The 24016-nt window shown below is 39.7% G+C and overlaps 2 protein-coding genes across 2 annotated transcripts; both read left to right on the top strand.

The window, feature by feature from the left end:
- The first annotated feature begins 14764 nt into the window (after positions 1 to 14764).
- Positions 14765 to 15367, top strand: LOC140861289 (uncharacterized). Its single transcript, XM_073264298.1, has 2 exons — positions 14765 to 15002; positions 15060 to 15367. The coding sequence occupies exons 1-2, from the start codon at positions 14765 to 14767 to the stop codon at positions 15365 to 15367; spliced, it is 546 nt and encodes a 181-aa protein (XP_073120399.1).
- Positions 15368 to 18596: 3229 nt separating this feature from the next.
- LOC140861288 (uncharacterized) lies at positions 18597 to 22768 on the top strand. Its single transcript, XM_073264297.1, has 4 exons — positions 18597 to 19086; positions 20444 to 20460; positions 20800 to 20859; positions 22517 to 22768. Exons 1-4 carry the CDS (start codon positions 18597 to 18599, stop codon positions 22766 to 22768), a joined length of 819 nt encoding a protein of 272 aa, XP_073120398.1.
- The last annotated feature ends 1248 nt before the right edge of the window (positions 22769 to 24016 follow it).

Below are 24016 nucleotides of genomic sequence, written 5' to 3'. Positions count from 1 at the left end.
AGAGTGGTTGCCGCCCATAGTAAGAATCATAAGACTCTACGTATGGGTTTTGATTTCCATCGCCCTCAAGCTTGGCGTGATATATGCATGGGAAGCTTGTCGGTCCAACAACACTCTTCAAGAACTGATTATTTTGGAAAAAGACTCCGAATATAGGCTGAAGCTCATCGAGGATGTAATATTGTGGTGTTGAAGTCAATGGAAATAATGGATCTTCAAGTGGTGTTCTTGTAAAGTCCATTGACGAGTTCAAGTCCTCCGCCTTGAATGTTTCTTCCTCCTCCACTGTCACTTTTAGCTCATCTTCACATGAATATTTCTCAAAAAATATTTTCTCTTGCTCTGGCTCAATTACTTCACGCTCTTGGCAGATCTCATAAACTGGTTCTCTATGAAGCGCAATCTTTTCATCTAAAAGACTCAAAAATTTGATGCGGCTTTCTAAGAATTGATTTGTCTCTGTCTGTTGCCGCAAAAGATTCTCCAACTGAGCCACATAATCTTCAGAACACCCTACACACTCTTCTTGACTCTTTGGTGGTTGGTTTGCAAAATTTTTAGAGTTGAAATCTGGAGGATATTTGTGACTCCAACCTTGCAATGAAGGATCACAATGCCAATGGTAGTCGAAATCTGCCATATCATTTAACAAGTGCATCGCACTGTCTTCATCTCTTCTAAACAATTGACTGCCAGTGGCCAAAGCTCCAGAATCTACCCAACTTCTTGTAATCTCATCCAAACCACCATAAAAAATTTTATTGAGGGTGTAAGTCGAAAACTGATGGCATTGAAATTTGTTCGCCAAATCATTGAATCTCCCCCAAGCAGCATAGAAAGACTCCAAGTATTGCTGGCCAAATATTGTGAACACCTGTCGATGGTCCATCTCCAAGTACCTCACAAGTAGAAAAAAAAAATTAAAAATTAAAAATTAAAAAAAAAATAATGCAAGAAAAAAAATGTTTAGTCTCAAGCAAATAATCTATCCTAATATTAACTAAACAGTCCCCGGCAACGGCGCCAAAAACTTGACCGGCTAAATCGGTGTGATATAATCTACTGGCAAGCGTACCAGGTCAAGTAATAGTAAAGTGGACTGAGAGTCCAAGTATCGATCCCACAGGGACTGTTGTTAATTCTCAAAAATTAATTATTTTACTTAATCTAGACAAAATAATAAAAGCAATTTGATTTAAAAAAAATAAGAATTTAAAATAAAAACTTCTGAAGAAATAAGAATTAAAATAACTGAAGATAAAAATAATTAAACGAGACAACCAAGACACACGTAGGTACCGAACAAATCATGTAACATGTAGTCGATTCAGGACTCAGATTTAATCTTAATTCACGGAAATTCTCCTAATTTGTTCAAAAGTCTATTTCTAGAACAATCAAACCTATTCAAATATTGTTGAACTAATCTTTCGTAATTCTAATCAAATTTGAATGCATAAAATATTTATAAAAATTCAGTTTACACCCAAACCGCATAATGAAATCGAATTCTATTTCTAGTCGGTTTTATAATATGTTGATTATCAAAGTGATCAAAATCGAAACCTCCTCTGTCGACTTGGAATCGATTAACATGCAAGCAAATAGTTGATCAGACTATTCACAAGACAAATATAAATCTGACAATCTATAAAACAAAATCAACTCTAAAAAATTCCAAACAAATATTCAAGTTTTCTACATGAATTTGTTCGGCCCAATCACGCCGTCTTGGTTGAAAAATAACTACTCAATAACTGAAAACAATAGTCAAACAAAAATTAAGAAAGAAAAGAAGAAAAGAAGAAAAACTCTGATGGAGCGTCTTCAATCTCCACGCCCGTAGCCGCCTCTCGCCTCTTGTCTGTGTTCTCTGCGTGTTGGAACCCTTAATCTGATGAATAGATCGGTATTTAAGTGTCCAAAAATCTCTAAAAGATAGCATCCTTTTCGACCAAGAATTTCCAAATATATGGAATCTGCACGCCACGCTCGCTCGAGCGAGCACAGGTCTCGCTTGAGCGAGCAACTCTCTGTCCTGGAAGATTTTTGGCAAGTCTGGCTCGCTCGAGCGAGCATCGACTCTCGCTCGAGCGAGTGGATTTTTTTGCTCCGTGCGACAATTTTTAAAAATTCATAACTTAAGTTCTAGCCGTCGGATCAAGCTGAAATTTGACAACAGCTTTAAAACATCTTAAGCTTCATTGTGAACGGTGGAGATCGGAGTTTGATCTTTCTAAAATTAAATATGATTTTTCGATCAAAGCTGCTCCGTAATTCACTATTCAAAAATCCATTTTTCTACAAAATTAACCCGGAGAGTGTAATACACACACAAGAACTAAAACACATAAAACACATAAAAGCAATATGAATGCACATAAAATAGACATAAAAATAACATGAATAAATGCACACAAAATGCAATTATCAAATAACATAATGTATTCATCAACTAAGCAGATATCATATAACTCGAGGCTATAAAGAGTTTGAGTATATATTCACTTTTTCTCTGTATCTTGATTATTGAAATAGTCTACCCAAATGAATTGTGCTTTAAATAGGGTGACCATTCTTTCTCCAATCTCGCTGAGGGATTCTCTTGCTAAGATTTATTCTTTAGTTTCTGGCATAGTCATCTCCCATGCGATCTTAACAGATCCCATTAGACTTATTTCTAGAAGTTTAATGAATACTTCTTTATTGAGATCTAATGTCCCTGCTGCTATTCTCATAGCTGACGTCCAATCATCTATAAGATCTTCTCTGTTTTTGAAGTTTAAAACATCAAGGTTTAACATAACCCCGTAAGGATGTATTGGATCTAAAACAGTTTTTCCGTAAGGAGTTTGATGGAGTGGGATTTTACTCCTTCTCGATCTGGTTCCTGTTGGATATGAATTTTCTCCAACCTGGAACTCACTATGTGGTTCTTCTGTTTTAACCACATATCTTGAGGGATTCCCTATGGGTTGTTCACCCTCAGGGGAATTCATTTTTAGATCTACTACTTTGAGATTCGCAAAAGAATCCATAAGATCTTGTAGATCCTCGAGATTTAATCTTTCTAAAGTAGTCATCAGATAGTGTTTTTCTCTGATACTGCTTTTATAAGATTAATCATCATTTCATCATTGGTTAAAGGTTTTTGGACCATTTTGGTTTTACCTTTCTGATGTAACAAAGGTTCGATACCAAATGAGAGTGGTAATCTTCCTCCTGTATTTCTTTTTCTAGAACCCGAAGTGTGTTATAGATTTATGATTTTATTTTGAAGATCCTTTAGGTTTCCAAGAATTTCTTCTTGTTTCATAAGGATTTCTTCAATTTGGCGAGGTATTTCATACAGCTGATTGCTGTAATATTGTACCGTCTTTTGAATTTCTCTAAGATCTCCGGAGAGTTTAGAGAAATCTGGGGTAATCTCTAAAAATTGAGAGTTAAAAATCATTTTTCTTTATCTCTTCAAAATTAAGAGCATTAATCACAACCTGTTGTAAGTAATCTATTGTGAATAGATTAACTTGTTTATAGGATTTCATATGAAAATAAAATCCTCTTGATTCAAACCTTCGTTTGAAGTCATCTTTTTTAAAAAAATCTTCTCCTCAACAAAGAAAAGCATGAATTAACGAATAATATTATGTCTGAATAATTAACCTAAGGCTTTGATACCAATTTTACGGATAATTTTTTGTACTATGAATAAGCACAAAATCTTCAGATTTTAGCATAAAGTCTTTAGATTTTAAGCATAAAAAAGCATAAATCCAGTACAAGAATTAAACAATTAAATATTCAAGTTTTGTGGTCCTAGGGAGCTATTGCAAAGAATCTTATGGGTAGGGAGCTAGGGCAAAGTCAATTTTGGGTTTGGGGATTTATCACCAATTCGCTCTTTTTATAATTTGAGTAGCATAGTGGTGGTGTTGATGACTTTATATATTTCTCAAATTAGGTATAATCTATTGAATTTTGCGTACTATATGTCTGATATTAAGAATAAATTTGAGTATATATAAACCTAGTGGGTATAATCAATGAAGTTTGGCTATTATATGCCCAAATGTCACAGAATTATCCCTTTTAATCACATGCGGTCTTTGCTTCTTGACTACGCCCCTTGCGAGTACTAACGAAGCAGCCTTAGTTGCGCAAGTGTGTGCAAGTGTTTAAGTAAGAACACTAGAGAGCTTCGAGAATGATTTTGTATTTGACAAAGAGTTTGAAGTGCACACGGATGCTTCCGACTTTGCTATTGGGGGAATTCTAATGCAAGAAGGACACCCTATAGCCTTTGAAAGCGGGAATCTCAACGAAACAGAGAGGCGATACACGGTGCAAGAGAAAGAGATGACCGCCATAATCCATTGCCTAAGTGTAGTGACCCAACCCGGATCCACTAACTAATCAAAGTTACGATAAAAGTGCATGCAATTAAAACTTAAAGCGTAAAGAGCGGATAATTAAAATACAACAAATCCAATTGGCAGAATACAACTGACGGTAACAATCATATATAAATATTATCATACAACCAAATCGAAGGTTCAGGGTAAACAAATCTCTACCCTCTACAACCTCACACTCTCCCAAGCTCAATCCTGCTGAGAGCCGCCTGGACCATCCAGCCTCAAACCTGCCCCGCCACAAGGTACACCATAATACCCAAACACAGGGGCGTGAGCTAGAACGCTCAATACAAAGCAATGATATAAATACAAATATGTGCACACAATATGATTTAAAACTCAAGTGAAAACACTTGCTTGTGGTGCCGGGAATATACAATACCGGCTAGAGAGCTACTCCGCGGGGTACTCGTATATTCCATATCAGGGCTGAGCCAACCCCGTCCTGACCCGAATCCAAAATAGGAAAGTCCCATATGGAAACTGTCATACCTGACTCGAGTCCAATATGAGATCACTGTTCCCTATGGAGACTGTCAATGACTCACATCTCTCCGGATGCAATCACACGTAAAATCATGTATGTGCTAAGACGGTAAAACATGCTAAAACATGATAAGACATATAGCACATACTCATGCAACATACATGCAAATATATCATGCCGGCTATCTCGGTCAGTATTTACGTACCTCTAACACTGCTGGTCAAAACCTAGCTCCATTGGCCTATACTCCAAGCCTACTGCTACTACAATGAAAATATCCATGCATCAACAATAAAGCTCTAAAAGCCTTAACTAAGTTAATGCATACTCCTAAATATTTTAGGATGCCAAAGCTATACCTGCGTCCGTCGTTAGCCCTTTGCTGTAGATAGTCTTAAAGCTAGGCCACAGCTCCGCGACGATGCCTAGAGCACTAAGCCACTTCCGGATTTCCCATAGGACGCCTAGATCTCCCTAGATCTAAGTTAGAAGGCCTAGGAATTGAGAGAGAGAGGAAATGAGTGAGTCACAAATGAACCTCGGCTCCTCTATTTATAGACGAAGTTCGGGCCGTCTGAACTCGGCTTCGGGCCCTCCGAACTACTTCGGATCCTCCGATCATGACTTCGGATCGTGCGAACACGATCGGATCGTCCGATCCTAACTTCGGGTCCTCCGAAGTCCCATCAGTGACGTCAGTCATGACATAACCTTGCTGACGTAATTGATGATGTAAGCCCTAACCCTGTTCGGGTCCTCCGATTCCACCGACGGAGCCTCCGATCCTCTTCGGATCCTCCGAACTCTTCTTCGGATTGTCCGAACTCCTCGGGTCTTGTCCACCATTTTCGAGTATCCTGGATCTATTTTCGGGCTCCGTTATTCCATTTGGAATTTCTTTAATCATGTTTTATTAAATTTAAACATGATCACTTGATTAATTACCTATTAATCTTTACTTTAGGATACGGGTTTCTACATTCTCCCCCACTTAAGAAATTTCATCCTCGAAATTAAAGTCAGAGGAAAAGTATAGGATTTAACATGAATATTCTTTATTACAACTGAACAAGTACAAACTCGATACAAAGAAGTACAAAATCTCAAAATAACTCGGGGTGCTCGGCTAACATCCGACTCTCCATCTCCCAAGTAGCTTCCTCTGTACCTCTGCATTACCACTGTACCATCACCAACGGTATACGCTTGTTATGAAGTACCTTGTCCTTCCTGTCCAGAATCCTGAGAGGTTTCTCCATGTAGGATAGATTCCGATCCACTTGCACCTCAGTCGGATGCAAAATGTGTGACTCATCCGCCACGTACTGTCTCAACAAGGACACGTGGAACACATCGTGGATCTCCGAAAGATCGGATGGCAAGGCCAGACGATAAGCCAAATCCCCAACCTTCTCGAGAATAAATATCGGTGATAGTTTACCCTTGCGACCAAATCTCATCACCTTCCGGAAAGGTGACACACGCAAGAACACATGCTCTCCCACCTCGAAGTGTAACGGTCTCCGGTGAGTGTTCGTATAACTAGCCTGTCGATCCTGGGCTGCCTTAATCCTGTGTCGGATCAACTCCACTGAATTAGTCATCTGCTGAATCATCTGAGGACCCTCAACCTGACGCTCGCCAACCTCATCCCAAAACAAAGGTGTACGATAATGACGTCCGTAAAGAGCCTCAAATGGTGCCATTCCAATGCTGCGATGAAAACTATTGTTATAAGCGAACTCCACCAATGGTAAATGATCATGCCATGCTGGGCCAAAATCCATCACCACTGCGCGAAGCATATCCTCTAAAGTGCGAATAGTACGCTCGGATTGTCCATCCGTCTCTGGATGATAAGCCGTACTCAGGCTCAAAGTAGTACCAAGGGCTCGCTGAAAACTACCCCAAAATCTCGACGTAAATCTCAGATCTCTATCGCTGACAATGCTCAGCGGAAACCCATGCAATCGAACAATCTCCCGCACATACAATTGTGTCATCCTATCAAAGGTATAATCGCGGTTATAGGGAAGAAAATGCGCTGACTTCGACAACCGGTCCACGACAACCTAAATAGCATCACAATTCCTGGAAGACATAGGCAAGTGGGTGACAAAGTCCATCGTCACATGCTCCCACTTCCACTCAGGAATCTCTAAGCTGTTAAGTAACCCTCCGGGTCGTCTAAACTCTGCCTTGACCTGCTGACACACAAGGCATCGGGACACAAACTGATAAACGCTGCGCTTCATCCCTTTCCACCAAAATCTAGTGCGAAGATCCTTATACATCTTCATGATGCCTGGATGTACAGAGAATCAACTGCGGTGAGCTTGCGATAAGATCTCATCCCTCAAAGTAGAATCCTCGGGTACAACTACTCGACCAGAAAGACACTATAGACTGTCTCCCTGCAGATGAAAACCAGAAGTATTATCACCCTCAGCCAGACGGGCCAACTTTTGCGTCTTCAGATCAGAACTCTGAGCTTCACGGATTCGTCGATACAACGCTAGCTCTGCAAGCACAGAAGAAACACGAATCCCTTGCTGTTCTTTCTTATGACGGAATGTGAATCCCAAAGAACAACACTCCTCTACTGCCTTCGAAACCGAACTGGTACGAAGGGAACTCACAAAGACCTTGCGACTAAGCGCATCAGCAACAGGGTTATAAGAACCTGGATGGTACTTAATCTCACAGTCATAATCTTTCAACAGATCCATCCAACGACATTGCCGCATGTTCAACTTAGCTTGAGTGAACAGATACTTCAAACTCTTATGATCGGTGAAGATCTAAAATCGTTCCCCATACAAATAGTGACGCCATATCTTCAAGGCAAAGACAATGGCTGCAAGCTCTAGATCATGAACGAGATAGTTCTTCTCGTGAGTCTTCAGCTGTTTAGAAGCATAAGCGATCACGTGGCCATTTTGAGTCAACACGCACCCCAAACCCTGGAGAGAAGCATCAGTGAAGAATAAAAAACCACTTGATCCAGACTGCAAAGCGAGAACTGGAGCTGTCGTCAAATGACGTCTCAACTCACGAAAACTATCTTCAAAAGCATCAGACCACACGAAAAAAAACATCCTTCTTCATCAACTGAGTCAAAGGCTTAGCTATCTGAGAGAATTTCTCCACAAAACGTCGGTAGTATCCTGCTAAACCAAGGAAACTACGAATCTCAGAAGCTGTAGTCGAACGCGACCAATTCAGAATAGCCTCTGTCTTGCTAGGGTCAACAGATACGCCCTCCTGAGAAATGACATGACCAAGGAACACAACTCGATCAATCCAGAAATCACACTTGCTCAACTTCGCGTACAACTATCTCTCCCTCAAGACCTGCAATACAGTATAGAGATGGTAGGCATGCTCATCCATGCTACGAGAATAAACCAAAATATCATCGATGAAAACCACCATGAACTTATCCATAAAATCGCGGAATACTCTGTTCATCAGATCCATGAAAGCAGCTGGAGCATTCGTCAGACCAAACGGCATCACTAGAAACTCATAGTGTCCATACCATGTACGAAATGCTATCTTAGGAACATCCTCCTGCCGAACTCGCAACTGATGATACCCAGACCAAAGATCAATCTTCGAATAGACAGAAGTACCCTGTAACTGATCAAAGAGATCATCTATCCGCGAAAGAGGATACTTATTCTTCACTATCGCTTGATTCAACTGACGGTAATCAATACAAAACCGCATTGAACCATCCTTTTTCTTGACAAACAGCACTGGGGCTCCCCACGGCGAAACACTAGGTCACCCTTATCAAGAAGATCTTGTAATTGCTTCTACAGTTCTTTCATCTCTGATGGCGCTAAACGATAAGGAGTTCTGGAAATCGGTGCAGTCTCTGGCAGTAACTCGATGCCAAACTCGATCTCCCTTACTGGTGGCAAACCTGGAATTTCCTCCGGAAATAAATCTGGAAAGTCACGAACCACTGGTATCTCTTGGATATCTGGCTCTCCCAAGGATGCGTCAATGGCGTAGATAAGGTAGCCTTCCCCGCCAGACTCTAAAGCACGTCGGGCCTTCAGAGCAAAAACTACTGGCATCGGAGGTCGTGCTCCCTCACCATAGAAATACCATGACTCGTCATCCTCTGGTCGAAACTGAAAAAACCTTTGATAGTAATCCACTATCGCTCGGTAGGCAGTCAATAGATCTATCCCAATGATGCAATCGAAATCCTCCATTGCTAAAATCATCAGGTTAGCACTAAGCTGATGCCCCTCAAAATCCAAAACACAACCCACAACTAGACGCTTGGCTAAAACCTCACTACCCATAGGAGTAGAAACTACTAGCAAGACATCTAAAGGAATGAATGGCAACTTATACTTCTTAGCAAAACGTGCTGATACGAAAGAATGCGATGCACCGGTATCAATTAAAACATATGCAGGAGAACCACATAAACTATAGATACCTGCAATCATCCGATCACTGTCAGCCTCTGCCTGCTCCTGGTTAAGCGCAAAGACCTGACCCTGGGCACGTGGCCTCAAAGAAGAATGACCCCAAGAAGGAGTCTGAGTAGGCTATTGCTGAGACTGCTGCGGCTACTGGCGCTGCTGCAAAAACTGCTGCTGGAAAGGTGGCTGCTGGTACTAAGGTAGCTGAACAGCCTGAGAACCTCCGGAACCACTCGCTGCTCCAACCAGCATCGGACAATCCCTCTTCATGTGACCCTCCTGGCCACACTGGAAACACGCACTGGTCGATCGACCACACTGCCCTGGCGGATGTCTGCGTCTGCACTAACGACAACGGTTCAGCCTCTGACTGCCAAAGTTATGCACTCCACCAGATCCAGATGAAGAAGAAGAAGTACCTCCTGGATTCTTGAAAGACTGTCCCTTAGGGCCCAAATCACTGGCACTCGCTGACCTAGAAGAAGAAGAGTAAAGTCCCCTGTTCCTCCGAATACTGTCCTCGGCCTGGCGACAACGGTCCACCAAATCCTCGTAAGTCCCATCGCCACCCACAGCAACCATCCGATGAATATCATGATTCAAACCCTAAAGAAAATGGTCAAACTTTGCCATAGAACTATCAGCAACATGAGGACAAAAAGATAGCAGATCAAAGAACTTTTGCTGGTACTCCTCGATCGTCATCGTCCCCTATCGCAAACTCAGCAACTCACTGGCTTTTGCCTGACGAAGAGCTGGAGGAAAATACAACCTCTGATAAGCAGCACGGAACTCTGCCCACGTGGCTACTCCTCTAGCTGCTATGAATGGTGCGGAAGTAGATCTCCACCACTTCCTCGCTCGTCCCTCAAGCATGAAGGCAAGAATCTCCATCCTATCATCGGCCGTACAACGGAACTCCTGGAAACACTGCTCCATCCTCTCAAGCCAATACTCCGCTTCTTCAGCTGTCTCACCTCCCGTCAAAAGCTTCGGGATAACCTCCTTGAATTTGTGCATGCGCACTCGCTTGCGATCCTCAGGCTGTCCTTGATGACGTCTACGATCATTTGGATCGCCCCAACGATCGCCGCCTCCGCTATCGTGGCTCTCATCGTAATCTGCCATCTGTTACACAATAACAGATAATAAATTAATCCGCTTTATGAAATTCCCAGTGCAATGCGCTCTGATACCATAAATGTAGTGACCCAACCCGGATCCACTAACTAATCAGAGTTATGAGAAAAGCGCATGCAATTAAAACTTAAAGCGTAAAGAGCGGATAATTAAAATACAACAAATCCAATCGGCAGAATACAACCGACGGTAACAATCGTATATAAATATTATCATACAACCAAATCGAAGGTTCAGGGTAAACAAATTCCTACCCTCTACAACCTCGCACTCTCCCAAGCTCAATCCTGTTGAGAGCCGCCTGGACCGTCCAGCCTCAAACCTGCCCCGCCACAAGGTACACCACAATACCCAAACACAGGGGCGTGAGCTAGAACTCTCAATACGAAGCAATGATATAAATACAAATATGTGCACACAATATGATTTAAAACTCAAGTGAAAACACATGCTCATGGCGTCGGGAATATACAGTACCAGCTAGAGAGCTACTCCGCGGGGTACTCGTATATTCCATATCAGGGCTGAGCCAACCCCGTCCTGACCCAAATCCAAAATAGGATACAAGTACCATATGGAAACTGTCATACCTGACTCGAGTCCAATATGAGATCACTGTTCCCTATGGAGACTGTCAATGACTCACATCTCTCCGGATGCAGTCACACATAAAATCATGTATGTGCTAAGACGGTAAAACATGCTAAAACATGATAAGACATATAGCACATACTCATGCAACATACATGCAAATATATCATGCTGGCTATATCGGTCAGTACTTACGTACCTCTAACACTGCTGGTCAAAACCTAGCTCCACTGGCCTATACTCCAAGCCTACTGCTACTATAATGCAAATATCCATGCATCAACAATAAAGCTCTAAAAGCCTTAACTAATCTAATGCATACTCCTTAATATTTTTAGGATGCCAAAGCTGTACCTGCGTCCGTTGTTAGCCCTTTGCTGTAGATAGTCTTAAATCTAGGCCACAGCTCCGCGACAACGCCTAGAGCACTAAGCCACTTCCGGATTTCCCGTAGGACGCCTATATCTCCCTAGATCTGATTTAGAAGGCTTAGGAATTGAGAGAGAGAGGAAATGAGTGAGTCACAAATGAACCTCGGCTCCTCTATTTATAGACGAAGTTCGGGCCATCCGAACTCGGCTTCGGGCCCTTTGAACTGCTTCGGATCGTCCGAACACGATCGGATCGTCCGATCCTAACTTCGGGTCCTCCGAAGTCCCATCAGTGACGTCAGTCATGACGTAACCTTGCTAACGTAATTGATGACTTAAGCCCTAACCCTGTTCGGGTCCTCCGATTCCACCGACGGAGCCTCCGATCCTCTTCGGATCCTCCGAACTCCTCTTCGGATCGTTCGAACTCCTCGGGCCCTGCCCACCATTTTCGAGTATCTTGGATCTATTTTCGGGCTCCGTTATTCCATTTGGAATTTCTTTAATCATGTTTTATTAAATTTAAACATGATCACTTGATTAATTACCTATTAATCATTACTTTAGGATACAGGTTACTACACTAAGGGTGTGACGACATTACCTGCTGGGATCTCGATTCTCCGTGAAGACTGATAACGTTGCCACTAGCTACTTTCAGAGTCAGAAGAAGCTTAGTCCCAAGCAAGCTAGGCGGCAAGACTTCTTAGCCGAGTATGACTTTGTGCTTGAGTATCGTCCGGGAAAAACCAATGTAGTAGTCGATGCGCTGAGCCGAAAAGAGGAATTGACATCTATCAGTGCTGCCTTGGGAGACCTGCGAGCTCGCATCAAAGAATGATTGGAGATGAGCTTCTTTATACTAAGGGACATCGACTCTATATGCCGAAATGGGAGGATCTGAGAAAAGATCTAATTTGTGAGTGTGATGACACCAAATGGGCTGTGTAAAGCCCCGAAAATATTTAATTTTAATTCGAGAATATTTAATTTGCGAATTTTGGATTTTAGATTTAAATTATTCTTAAATTATTTAGGATTGAAATTGAATTAAAAAAAGAGACAGAGACTGAATTGCAATTTATGAAGTTTTGAGTGGCTAAAGTGCAATTTATGAATTTTGACTTGGACACTTGTTTAATTCAGAATGAAGTTGATCCTTCTCACCATTTTTTCAGAGCAAGCACCAAGACCTTCTATTCATTTCAGATTTTAGCCAAAAACATTAATCTTTCAAAGCTTGTATCTTTTGATCCGTTCAACCGAATTTAATTCCGGACATAGCGCTACGATCCTCTTGATACGAGCTTCGATTTGGTGTAAGTTTTCTTATGTTCTAGCATGTTTTGAAAGTTTAATGTTGGGAGAAACCAGAATTGAGCATGAATTTATGTTTTTGAGTTTATATGCCTTACCGTATCGAAGTTGGATCGAAGAACGGATATCAGTTTGAATTGTTATGAATTTCCAGCCTATTATTCAAACTTCATTCTTTAGTTCCTACTGGTTTATGATGTGTTCTTACTATTATATGTTAGTTATGATGGTTGGATTGAATTCGATATAGTTTCGGTTATCGGTTTTCAGTCATTACGCCGCCGGTTTACGATTTGAAGTCGTTTTGAGTCTTGTTGATTGAGCTGAACATAATATGAGTTCTTTGCTAATATATTAAGCTTATGATCACTTCAATTGACAGATTGATAAGAAGTTGAAGAGCTCGGGAATTCCGTATTCGAAGCGGTTAAGAAGTGAACAAGGTTTGAAGTTGTTTTGGTATTGAAGATTGAGTGGTAAGTTGGAATAGATGTTGATATGAGTTTTGTTGTAAATTGTCAAGACTTGAAGCTTCTACAATTCAAAAGAAACGAAAGGTATAAAACGACATCGATAGAAATGGATATGATACTCGAGACGGTAGATTCTTAAGTTGTCTTGATAAAACCACATACTTGTTATGTATATGTTCTTGTGTTTGAATTTGAATTGTTGATCCATCACAGGTAGTGGATCTTTAAATTATAACTTAATTTATATTGTTGTCGTATCGGATATGAAGTATCTAATATGGATCCATCCAATGTTCAGATATGAATCTTGAGGACTGGAGCTGCTTTAAATCTCTATCCAAGATTTTATCCAAATCTTGAGTCCTAGAGCGGCTTTAAATCTCAAAATCAAGGTTGTATACGAACCTTGAGGCCTGGAGCGACTTTAAATCTCAATGAACGAAGTTAGTTTACGATTTATGCAATTTATTCTTTATATCTTGAAGTTGATATATTTTGATAGTGCATGTATATGTCCTTTATACTGGGAATTATGTTCTCACCAGATGTTTCCGGCTGTTGTCTTGTTTTGTATATGAGCATGACAACAGATGGGGCAGGAGCTGACCAAATTCAACGCGGGTAGCTCATGAGAGAGGATTAGACGAGGACTCGGGTTGTTGTAGTTGAAATGATGTACTTTAGTTTTTATCAAACATGTTAGAAAACACTTGTGTATTTGGTAGTTGAAGAACATGTTGAATATCTTGTCTAGTTTAAGACTTTTGTTGGAATATAAGCTTCTAGTTTGATGTATTGAAAGCTTGTAAACATGATTAGAACTTGTTATATAAATGTATGTGGATTTTTATAGTTAAAGGAACAGGTTTTGGAAGAGATCAAAAGGACAAGAAAGGGCTGAAGAAAACAGGGCAGGAAACTGCCCAGGACAGGACCGACCTACAGAAAATGCAGCCTGAGTGCTACTTTAAAAACCCCAACCCGAGGGTTAGGTTAGTGGGCACGCTCGAGCGGCCAAAAGTGGCGCCCAAGCGCACCCCTTGTTGAAAAAAAAATTATTGATTTCTTTAATTGTGTTCCTTTGTTCATTAATCATGTGTACATATTAATTACCCCAAGAATGAGATTAGCAACCCACGGCCCCACATCATGTGGTATCAGAGCGAAGTTAGTTCTTGGACTTAGTTAGATGAGCGGGGTAGATCGAGTCTGATTGATTTATTTTCTCACATGAAATTGATGTCTTTATTTGATTATATGCTTATCTTTTATGCGAGTATGTTTGTTTTCTCTTGAGATAGCATGTGTGTGCCAATCAGAGGTGGGAACTGAAACAGAATAGTTGAATCCGATATATTGTTGTCTACTACATTAATCTGTTTGTTTATCAGATATGCCTCAACGACCGATTACGAAACAGACGGACACAGTTCCTCAGCCAGAACAGGAAAATGTATAACCAACAGTGCCACCAGCAACAGAAGTTCCTAGAACTGAACGGGGTAGTACATATAAAGATATGATGGATGTCACAGCTACACCTACGAAAACTTTTTTGAAACGTTTTCAGTATTTTAAACCGCCAAAATTGAAGGGAACTAGGAATTCTGTTGAGTGTGAGAGCTGGATAGATGATATTGAGCAGTTGTTTGAATCCCTCGATTATTCAGACGATCGTCGAATCCGATTTGTTGTTCATCAACTACATGGCGTTGCAAAAGGTTGGTGGATAGCAGCAAAGACAGCAATGGAGAATCGAGGTACAACCATAACCTGGTCTATATTTAAAACTATTTTTTATCAACGATTCTTCCCAGTTTCCTATAGAATAGAAAAAGGAGCAGAGTTTGCTAGCTTGCAACAAGGGCAGTTGAATATCAAAGAATATGTTGCCAAGTTCACGAGTTTGTTGAAATTTGCTCCCCATATAGTAGACAATGATGAAACTCAAGCTGATCAGTTCATCAATGGCTTGAATCTGGATATCTTTACCTTGGTGAATGCTGGACGACCCAATAACTTTGCTGATGCTCTTAATCATGCAAAGGGAGCAGAAGGTGGTATACTGAAACATAAAGGAGCACAGTTTGTACCACCGCCAGCTAGACCACCTCAAGATCAGTAATAGATGCCACCACCACCACCTAGATTTGAGGGAGGAAGTGGTAGTAGCAGAAGAGATTTTTTCAAAGCTAAAGGGAAGAAGTTTAAGAAATCAGGTAGCAGTTCTTCTAGCTCTAGTGGACAAAGAAAGATCAAGTCTGGACAGAGTTCAGGTTCCTCTGGAGTATACTGCAACAAATTTGGAGGTTGTCATGCCAGTGATCAATGTAGAGGAGTGTTTGGAATTTTCCACATTTGTAATCAGATGGGTCATTTTGCTAGAGTTTGCCCATAGCGTGGTTCTGGAAATTCACAGGGTGTTGGATCATCTAGATCAGTGACATAGCCAGAGAGGCAAGCATCCTCTGTTCACTCTTTCCAACCTCAGCCACCATCACAGAGTCGAGCAGGAGGAAGCCAGACATTGAGTCAACATCCTAGGCAACAAGCTCGAGTCTTTGCTTTGACTGAGGAGCAAGCACAGTCAGCACCTGATAACGTTATTGCAAGTAACTGTTCTCTTTTGGTTATCCTGCTTATGTGCTAGTTGATACAGGTGCATCAAACACATTTATTTCTAAGCAATTTGTTGTATCACATGATTTTCTTGTTGAGCCATTAGCTACTGTAGTCTATATCTCTTCACCTTTGGGGATAGGGATCGTATCTGTGAAACATGTCAGGAATTGTATACTACAGTATGAAGGCAATGTGATTGAAATAGATTGTATTGTGCTTGGTTTGTCAAACATTGATTGTATTATCGGCATAGCCATGTTAACCAAGTACAGGGCTACAGTTGATTATTTTCATAAGGTTGTGAGATTCAGACCAGATATTGCTGACGAATGGAAGTTTTATGGTAGGGTTCACGATCTAGAATTCCTTTGATATATGTATTGTCTATGACTCACTTATTACAGAAATGAGCAGAGGGATTTCTGATTTATGATGTATATGTGATGAAAACTAGCCTGAAGTTGGCAGATTTGCCGGTGGTTAGTGAATTTGTTGATGCCTTTCCTGATGAGATCCCAGGATTGCCTCCAGCTCGAGAGGTAGACTTCAGTATTGAAATGATGTCAGGTACACAACCGATATAAAAAACACCTTATAGAATGGCACCAGTGGAATTGAAATAATTGAAGCAACTAGAAGATCTTTTGGCTAAAGGTGCATTCGACTGAGCGTTTCATCTTGGGGCGCTCCGGTTCTGTTTATACAAAAGAAGGATGGATCGATGAGACTGTGCATTGACTATCGAAAACTGAATAAATCAACGGTAAAGAATTGATATCCTTTGCCTAGAATAGATGATTTGTTTGATCAGTTGCAGGGTTTTTTAGTGTATTCCAAGATCGATCTGAGATCTGGTTACCATCAGTTGTGAGTGCGAGATGAGGATATTCCAAAGACTGCTTTCAGAACGAGGTATGGTCACTACGAGTTCATTATTATGCCGTTTGGTTTAACGAATGCCCAGCAGTTTTTATGGTACTGATGAATAAAATATTTCAGAGATATTTTGACGACTTTGTTATTATTTTCATTGATGATATTCAGATTTATTCAAATAATTTATGTGATCATGTTGAACATCTAAGAACTGTTTTGAAAACATTGAGAACAGAGAAATTTTATGCCAAGTTATCCAAATGTGAATTTTGGTTGCAGAAAGTTGTCTTTCTTCGGCATATCAATTCAGGTGATGGTATTTCAGTCGATCCGAGCAAGGTTGAGGCAGTGATAAATTGGCCAAGACCTACTTCAGTTCCGGAAATACGGAGTTTTATGGGCTTAGCAGGTTATTATCGCAGATTTATCAAAAATTTCTCTAGAATTGCAAAGCCTATTACGCAGCTAACATAGAAGAATGCACCGTATATTTGGACTGAAGCATGTGAGACGAGTTTTCTTGAGATAAAAAAGAGACTGACGACTGCACCAGTCTTGACGATTCCTTCAAGTACTGGTGATTTTACTGTTTAATGTGATGCTTCTCACAGGGGATTAGGATGCGTTCTTATGCAGCGAGGACATGTGATTGCTTATGCCTCGAGACAGCTGAAGCCACATGAGATTCGATATCCAATCCATGATCTTGAATTGGCCGCGTATTTGGATTGAAAATTTGGTGACACTATCTTTATGGTGAAAATTTTGAAATTTATTCTGACCATAAAAGCTTGAAATATCTGTTTTAGCAGTCTGAATTGAACATGAGGCAAAGAAGATGGCTTGATTTGTTGAAAGATTTTGATTGCAAGATCAAGTACTATCCGGGGAAATCCAATGCATCGGCTGATGCATTGAGTAGGAAGATATGTTCTCTATCTTTATCTGCTATCGGTATTTCTCATTTGATAGATGATTGTTGTACTGCTGGATTAGTATTTGAAATAGATGTGAAGCATATTCGTGTTTGTGCTATTCAAGTTGAGCCTGAATTTTTGATGAGGATCAAAGAAGCACAAAATCAGATTTGGGTATCCAGAAGTCGATTGAGATGGTCAAGTCAGTGCGTCAATCAGAATATAAGGTCAGTGCTGACGATGTTTTATATGTGAATAACAGACTTGTTGTTCAAGATATTTCTGATTTGAGACATCACATATTGAAGGAAGCTTGCTGTAGTAGATTCAGTATTCATCCTGGTGGTATAAAAATGTACAACGACTTGAAAAATCAGTATTGGTGGAAACAGATGAAGTCCGATGTCACCAATTTTGTATCTTGATGTTTGAATTGCCAACAGGTAAAGGCTAAAAGAAAGAAACCAGGAGGTTTATTGCACAGCTTGTCTTTTCCAGAATGGAAGTGGGATCACATTTTTATGGATTTTGTTACGACGCTACCGCATTCATCCAGAGGTTGTGATGCTATTTGGGCGATTATTTACAGATTGACAAAATCAGCGTGCTTCATTCCATTCAAAATAACATATAGACATGATCAGATGGAAGATATTTACATCAGAAAATGGTCAGATTGCATAGAGTGCCAAAGTCTATTGTATCTGATCGAGATCCTCGATTCACATCTCACTTTTGGCATAGCCTGTAGCAAGCTCTAGGTACTCGTTTACACTTGAGTACTGCGTATCATCCTCAGACAAACGAGCAGTCAGAGCGAACTATCCATACTTTGAAGAGATGCTTAGAGCAGTGGTGCTAGATTTTGGCATCATTTGTCAAGATTCATTACCACTCGTGGAATTCTCGTATAATAACAGTTATCAGATGAGTATAGAGATGGCTCCTTTTGAAGCACTGTGTGGTAAAAAGTGCAAATCTCCTCTGTACTGGGATGATGTTTCAGAGACACCTAAACTTTGGCCAGATAAGATTCGAGATATGACTGATAAAGTGAAGCTTATTCAGCAAAGAATGAAAATAGCTCAACATAGACAAGCCAGATATGCGAATATCATACGTAGACCATTGTGTTTTGAGCAGGGATACAGAGTATTCTTGAAGATTTCTTCGTTCAGGGGTACTGTCATATTTGGCAAGAGAGGAAATTTGTCTCCGCGATTTATTGGTCCGTATGAAATTCTGGAGAAGATAGGTGAGCTTGCTTATCGACTCACATTGTCGCCATATTTATCTGAAATTCATGATGTATTTCATGTTTCGATGCTTCGGAAGTATCAGCCTGATTCGTCACATATTCTTCATCCTGATGAAGCTGAACTTGATGAAACTCTAAGTTATTTCGAGAAGCCTATTCAGATACTTGATCGTAAAAAAAATCAACTCAAAAACAAGACAATACATCTAGTCAAAGTTCAGTGGAATCGACATGGAGTTGAAGAAGCGACATGGGAGACTGAAGAGAATATGAAACAGAGATTTCTTGATCTATTTCACTAATGTGAGTCCTATTCAGTTTTTTATTATTTTTTGATCTTATGTGTATACAAATTTCATGCGATTTCGAGGACGAAATCATATCTTAGAGGGGGAGAATTGTAAAGCCCCGAAAATATTTAATTTTAATCTGAGAATATTTAATTTTAGAATTTTGGAGTTTAGATTTAAATTCTAATATTCTTAAATTATTTAAGATTGAAATTGAATTAAAAAGAGGGCCAGGGACTGAATTGCAATTTATAAAGTTTTGAGGGGCTAAAGTGCAATTTCTAAATTTTAACTTGGACACTTGTTTAATTCAAAATGAAGTTGATCGTTCTCACCATTTTTTCAAATCAAGCACCGAGACCTTCTATTCATTTCAGATTTTAACCAAAAACATTAATCTTTCAAAGCTTGTATCTTTTGATCCGTTCAACCGAATTTAATTCCGAACATAGTGTTGCCATCCTCTTGCTACGAGCTTCTATTTGGTGTAATTTTTCTTATGTTCCAGCATGTTTTGAAATTTGAATGTTGGGAGAAATCAGAATTGAGCATGACTATGTGTTTTTGAGTTTATATGCCTTACCATATCGAAGTCGGATCGAAGAACGGATATCGGTTTGAATTGTTATGAATTTTCAGCCTATTGTTTGAACTTCATGCTTTATTTCCTGCTGGTTTATGATGTGTTCTTACTGATATATGTTAGTTATGATGGTTGGATTGAATTCGATATAGTTTCGATTATCGGTTTTCAGTCGTTACGCCGTCGGTCTATGATTTGAAGTCGTTTTGAGTCTTGTTGTAAGGCCCGGGATTAATTATTATTAATTTGAATTTATTTAATTTTAATTCGAGTATATTTAATTTGGGAATATTTAGAGTTTCTATTTTAAATTCTAATATTCTTAAATTATTTAGGATTGAAATTGAATTAAAAAGAGGGATGAGGACTGAATTACAATTTACAAAGCTGTCAGGGACTACATTGCAATAGTTAATGAAGTTATCTGATTTTACTATTTTTATATGGATGGATACGTGTATATGGCATAATTCGTTCAGAATTTTGAACAGAGGAACCGATTTCTTCAATTTCATTTGCATTTGTGATCTTTAAATCCTTATAACTTTTGCTCCGATTATCCGATTTCAATTCCGTAAATTGTTATGGAATCCTTGCAACAAGGGCTTCGATCTTGTATAAATTTTATGATGTTTTATATGAATTTCGAAATCAGTTTGTGGCAGAGATCAGGTTTTGAGTTCTTGATCATGTTTATCGTTGTTTATGCGATTCTATCTCGAAACCGGATTGAAGAGTTTGTATTCAATGTATCCAATCGTGATTCCAGTATGTTAATTGGTTATTATAGCTATTGAGATGAGGATTTGAATGATATCAGCTGGTTATTGACTTGAATACACGTATGAGTTGGTTTGAAGTTAGAAATGATTTTGATAATTTTTCGGTTACCGATTTTCAATCGCTATGCCGTTGAATTGAGTTTTTAGACTGTTTTGATGGTCTATATCTAAGCTGAAGCCTTTATTTAGATGTTATGAATGTTATAGCATTTTTATTCTTCAATTTCAGTTGAGTTTGGAAGGCCAACGAATCAAGACGTCGACTTTGTACCGAAGAAGTTTGATTGAGGTTTGAAATGAGTTTGATTGATGATCTTATGATGTTTTCGACTCGATTTTGATACGATAGATTTGAATGAAGTTTGATATATGAATTTTTATTATATCTTTCAGAATTGAAGAGCTCAGAATCGAGATAAACGAAGGTATAATGACGATATCGAGAGTCAGGGCTTTTGAAACTCAAGATCGATTATTCTTGAGTTGTCCCGCAAAAACCACATACTTGTTTATGTTTCGATTTGATTTTGATATTGTCGATCCATCCCAGGTAGTGGATCTTTGAATTTAAGTCGATATGATTCTATAATGAATTGATTCTATGTCAAGGTTGCGGTTAACCTTATTTTCTAGCCGGGATGGCTACGATAGATGGATATCCATGTCAAGATCGGTTACGAATCTTGATGGCAATGACGTTTTATGAATCAATTCTTAATCGATATATGCGTTATTTACTCTATTGTTGAGTCGAATATGAATAGAGTTGATATGATTTCGTTAACGCTTTATATATATGTCAATTATACTGAGAATGATTTCTCACCGGAGTTTATCCGGCTGTTGTCTTGTTTTGTATGTGTGCATGACAACAGATGGGGCAGAAGCTGGTCATCGACGTCATTGACAGTTGGGAGAGAGAGTCTAGCAAGTGAGGACTCGGGTTGTAGATGAAGTCTTGAGATCTAGAAGCATCAAACCTTAGAACTTGTTGGTTTTGGAATGCATGTATGAAACTTGAGATAGTTTATGCCGTCTATCGTTATTTAGTGATGTGTTTGAGGTAACAAATGCATGTATAGATGCTTGAGAGGTTGTTTATGTTTATGTTTTTGATTCGAAACTAATAAATCATGTTTTGAGTTGATCTTGCATGAATTATGGGATTGGAATTCAGCTTTGATAGCAAAACAGTTATGCAGATTTTTTGGGTAGAGAGGTCGCTCGATCGGCAAGATTTGATCGATCGAGCGAGGCCTTAAAATGAAAAACAGATAAATGTAGTTTTTGAGCCCGCTCTATTGGTAGGAATTAACCAATCGAGCGAGACCAATATATGCTCAAACCCGAGAAGAAAGATTTTCTTCTTGCTCGATCGGTAGGCTTTAACCGATCGAGCGAGGTGCAAGTTTTTTTTAAAAAAAAAAATTATTTGGTTTGAGTATTTATTTTATTACTTGATTAATTATGTTATTAATCATTATTTGCCCTAAGATGAGATTAGCAACCCGAGGTCCCCACAACAGGTGGTATCAGAGCATAAGTTTCTCGAACTGAGAATAGATGAGCGGGGTAGATCGAGTCTTCTATTCTGATTTATTTATTGCTTTCATACTTGTATGGTATATGAACTCTTGTTCCCCGATGTTTATTTGTCACATGGTGTTGTGATAGAATGAGAAGATAATGCCTTACAGTTTTCTGAATTACATGCTATCTGATTATCTGATTGAAGAAATAGCATGTATTGAATAAGTATGAATCAGATTCGATCTCTTGAGAAGACATAATTGTGTTAATCAGAGGAGGAACTGAAACAGAAATGTGTTATGATATGATGAATTGTGCACTAATCTGGTTGTTTATCAGATATGCCTCCCCGACCAGCACCGAGAGTTAGACAGACATTGGCAGTGAATGAACCAGAACAGACAAATGCTGCACAGGTCCCAGTGACAGAAATTGAACATGGACAGAGTAGTACTTCTGTTGATCTGTTTGGTGATGCCAATCCAATGGAGAAGCTTTTGAAGCGATTTCAGTCCTTCAAACCACCGACACTTCAAGGGATTGAGAACTCTGTTGACTGTGAGAACTGGCTGGAGGATATAGAGCAGTTATTTGAGTCACTTAATTATGCGGATGAACGACGAGTGAGGTTGGTAATCCATCAACTACATGGCCTTGCGAAGAATTGATGGGTAGCGACAAAGAAATCATTTGAAAACCGAGGAACTGTTATTACTTGGGTTGTATTTAAAACTGTTTTCTATGAGCGTTTCTTTCCTGTGTCTTATCGGAAGGACAAGGGAGCGGAATTCACAAGTTTGCAACAGGGCCAAATGAATATCGAAGATTATGTTGCAAAATTTACGAGTTTGATGAAGTTTGCTCCACATGTTGCTGCCAGTGACGAAGCTCAAGCCGATCAATTTATAAATGGCTTGAATCCTGATGTGTTTACTCTTGTAAATTCGGGAAGACCAAGTACCTTTGCTGATGCTCTGAATTGTGCAAAGGGTGCAGAAGCTGGAATACTGAAACAAAAAGGAGCTCAGTTTGTTCCCCAACCTATGAAGCAACTACAAGAACAGCCACAGATTCCACAGCCACCTCGATTTGAAGCTGGAGGTAGCAGCAGTGGAAAGAAAAGTTTCTTCAAGGGTAAGAGCAAACAATTCAAGAGATCAGGTGGTAGTAGCTCTTCTAGTTCAAGTAGTTCCCGAAAGTCTAGAGCTAGACGGAAGTAAAATGTGTATTGCACCAAATGTGGAGGTCGACATACCAATGAACAATGCCAAGGTGTATTTGGAAGTTGCCATATTTGCAACAAGATGGGACACTTTGCGAGAGTCTGTCCACAACGAGGTTCTGAAGGTGCTCAGGGTACTGGATCGTCTAGACCAGTAGCTCAGACTGATAGACAAGTAACTTCAGTACACTCTTTCCAACCACAGTCTGCAGCACAGAGTAGAGGAGGAGGTCAGACGGTGAATCAACCTCCGAGGCAACAATCACGAGTGTTTGCATTGACAGAGGAGCAAGCACAAGCGGCACCGGACGATGTGATTGCAGGTAACTGTTCTCTTTATGGTTATCCTTCCTATGTCTTATTTGATACTGGTGCGTTGCATACCTTCGTTTCTGAACAATTTGTTACATTGTATTCATTGCATGCTGAGTCATTAACTACTGTAGTGTCTATATCTTCACCGTTGGGAAAATGTATAGTATCAGTGAAGTCTGTTAGAAACTGTGTACTACAGTACGAAGGTAATGAAGTTGAGCTTGACTGTATCGTTCTTGGTTTGTCTGATTTTGACTGTATAATCGGTATTGATATGCTAACCAAGTACAGAGCAACAGTTGACTATTTTCAGAAGATACTGAGGTTCAGACCAGTGATGGCTGACGAATGGAAATTTTATGGTAAGGGTGCTATATCT

Source organism: Henckelia pumila, chromosome 4 (assembly GCF_033568475.1).
Source record: "Henckelia pumila isolate YLH828 chromosome 4, ASM3356847v2, whole genome shotgun sequence".
Taxonomy (NCBI): Eukaryota; Viridiplantae; Streptophyta; class Magnoliopsida; order Lamiales; family Gesneriaceae; genus Henckelia; species Henckelia pumila.
The sequence above is the reverse complement of the archived record's forward strand: the minus strand, read 5'-3'. Positions and strand labels throughout refer to the sequence as shown.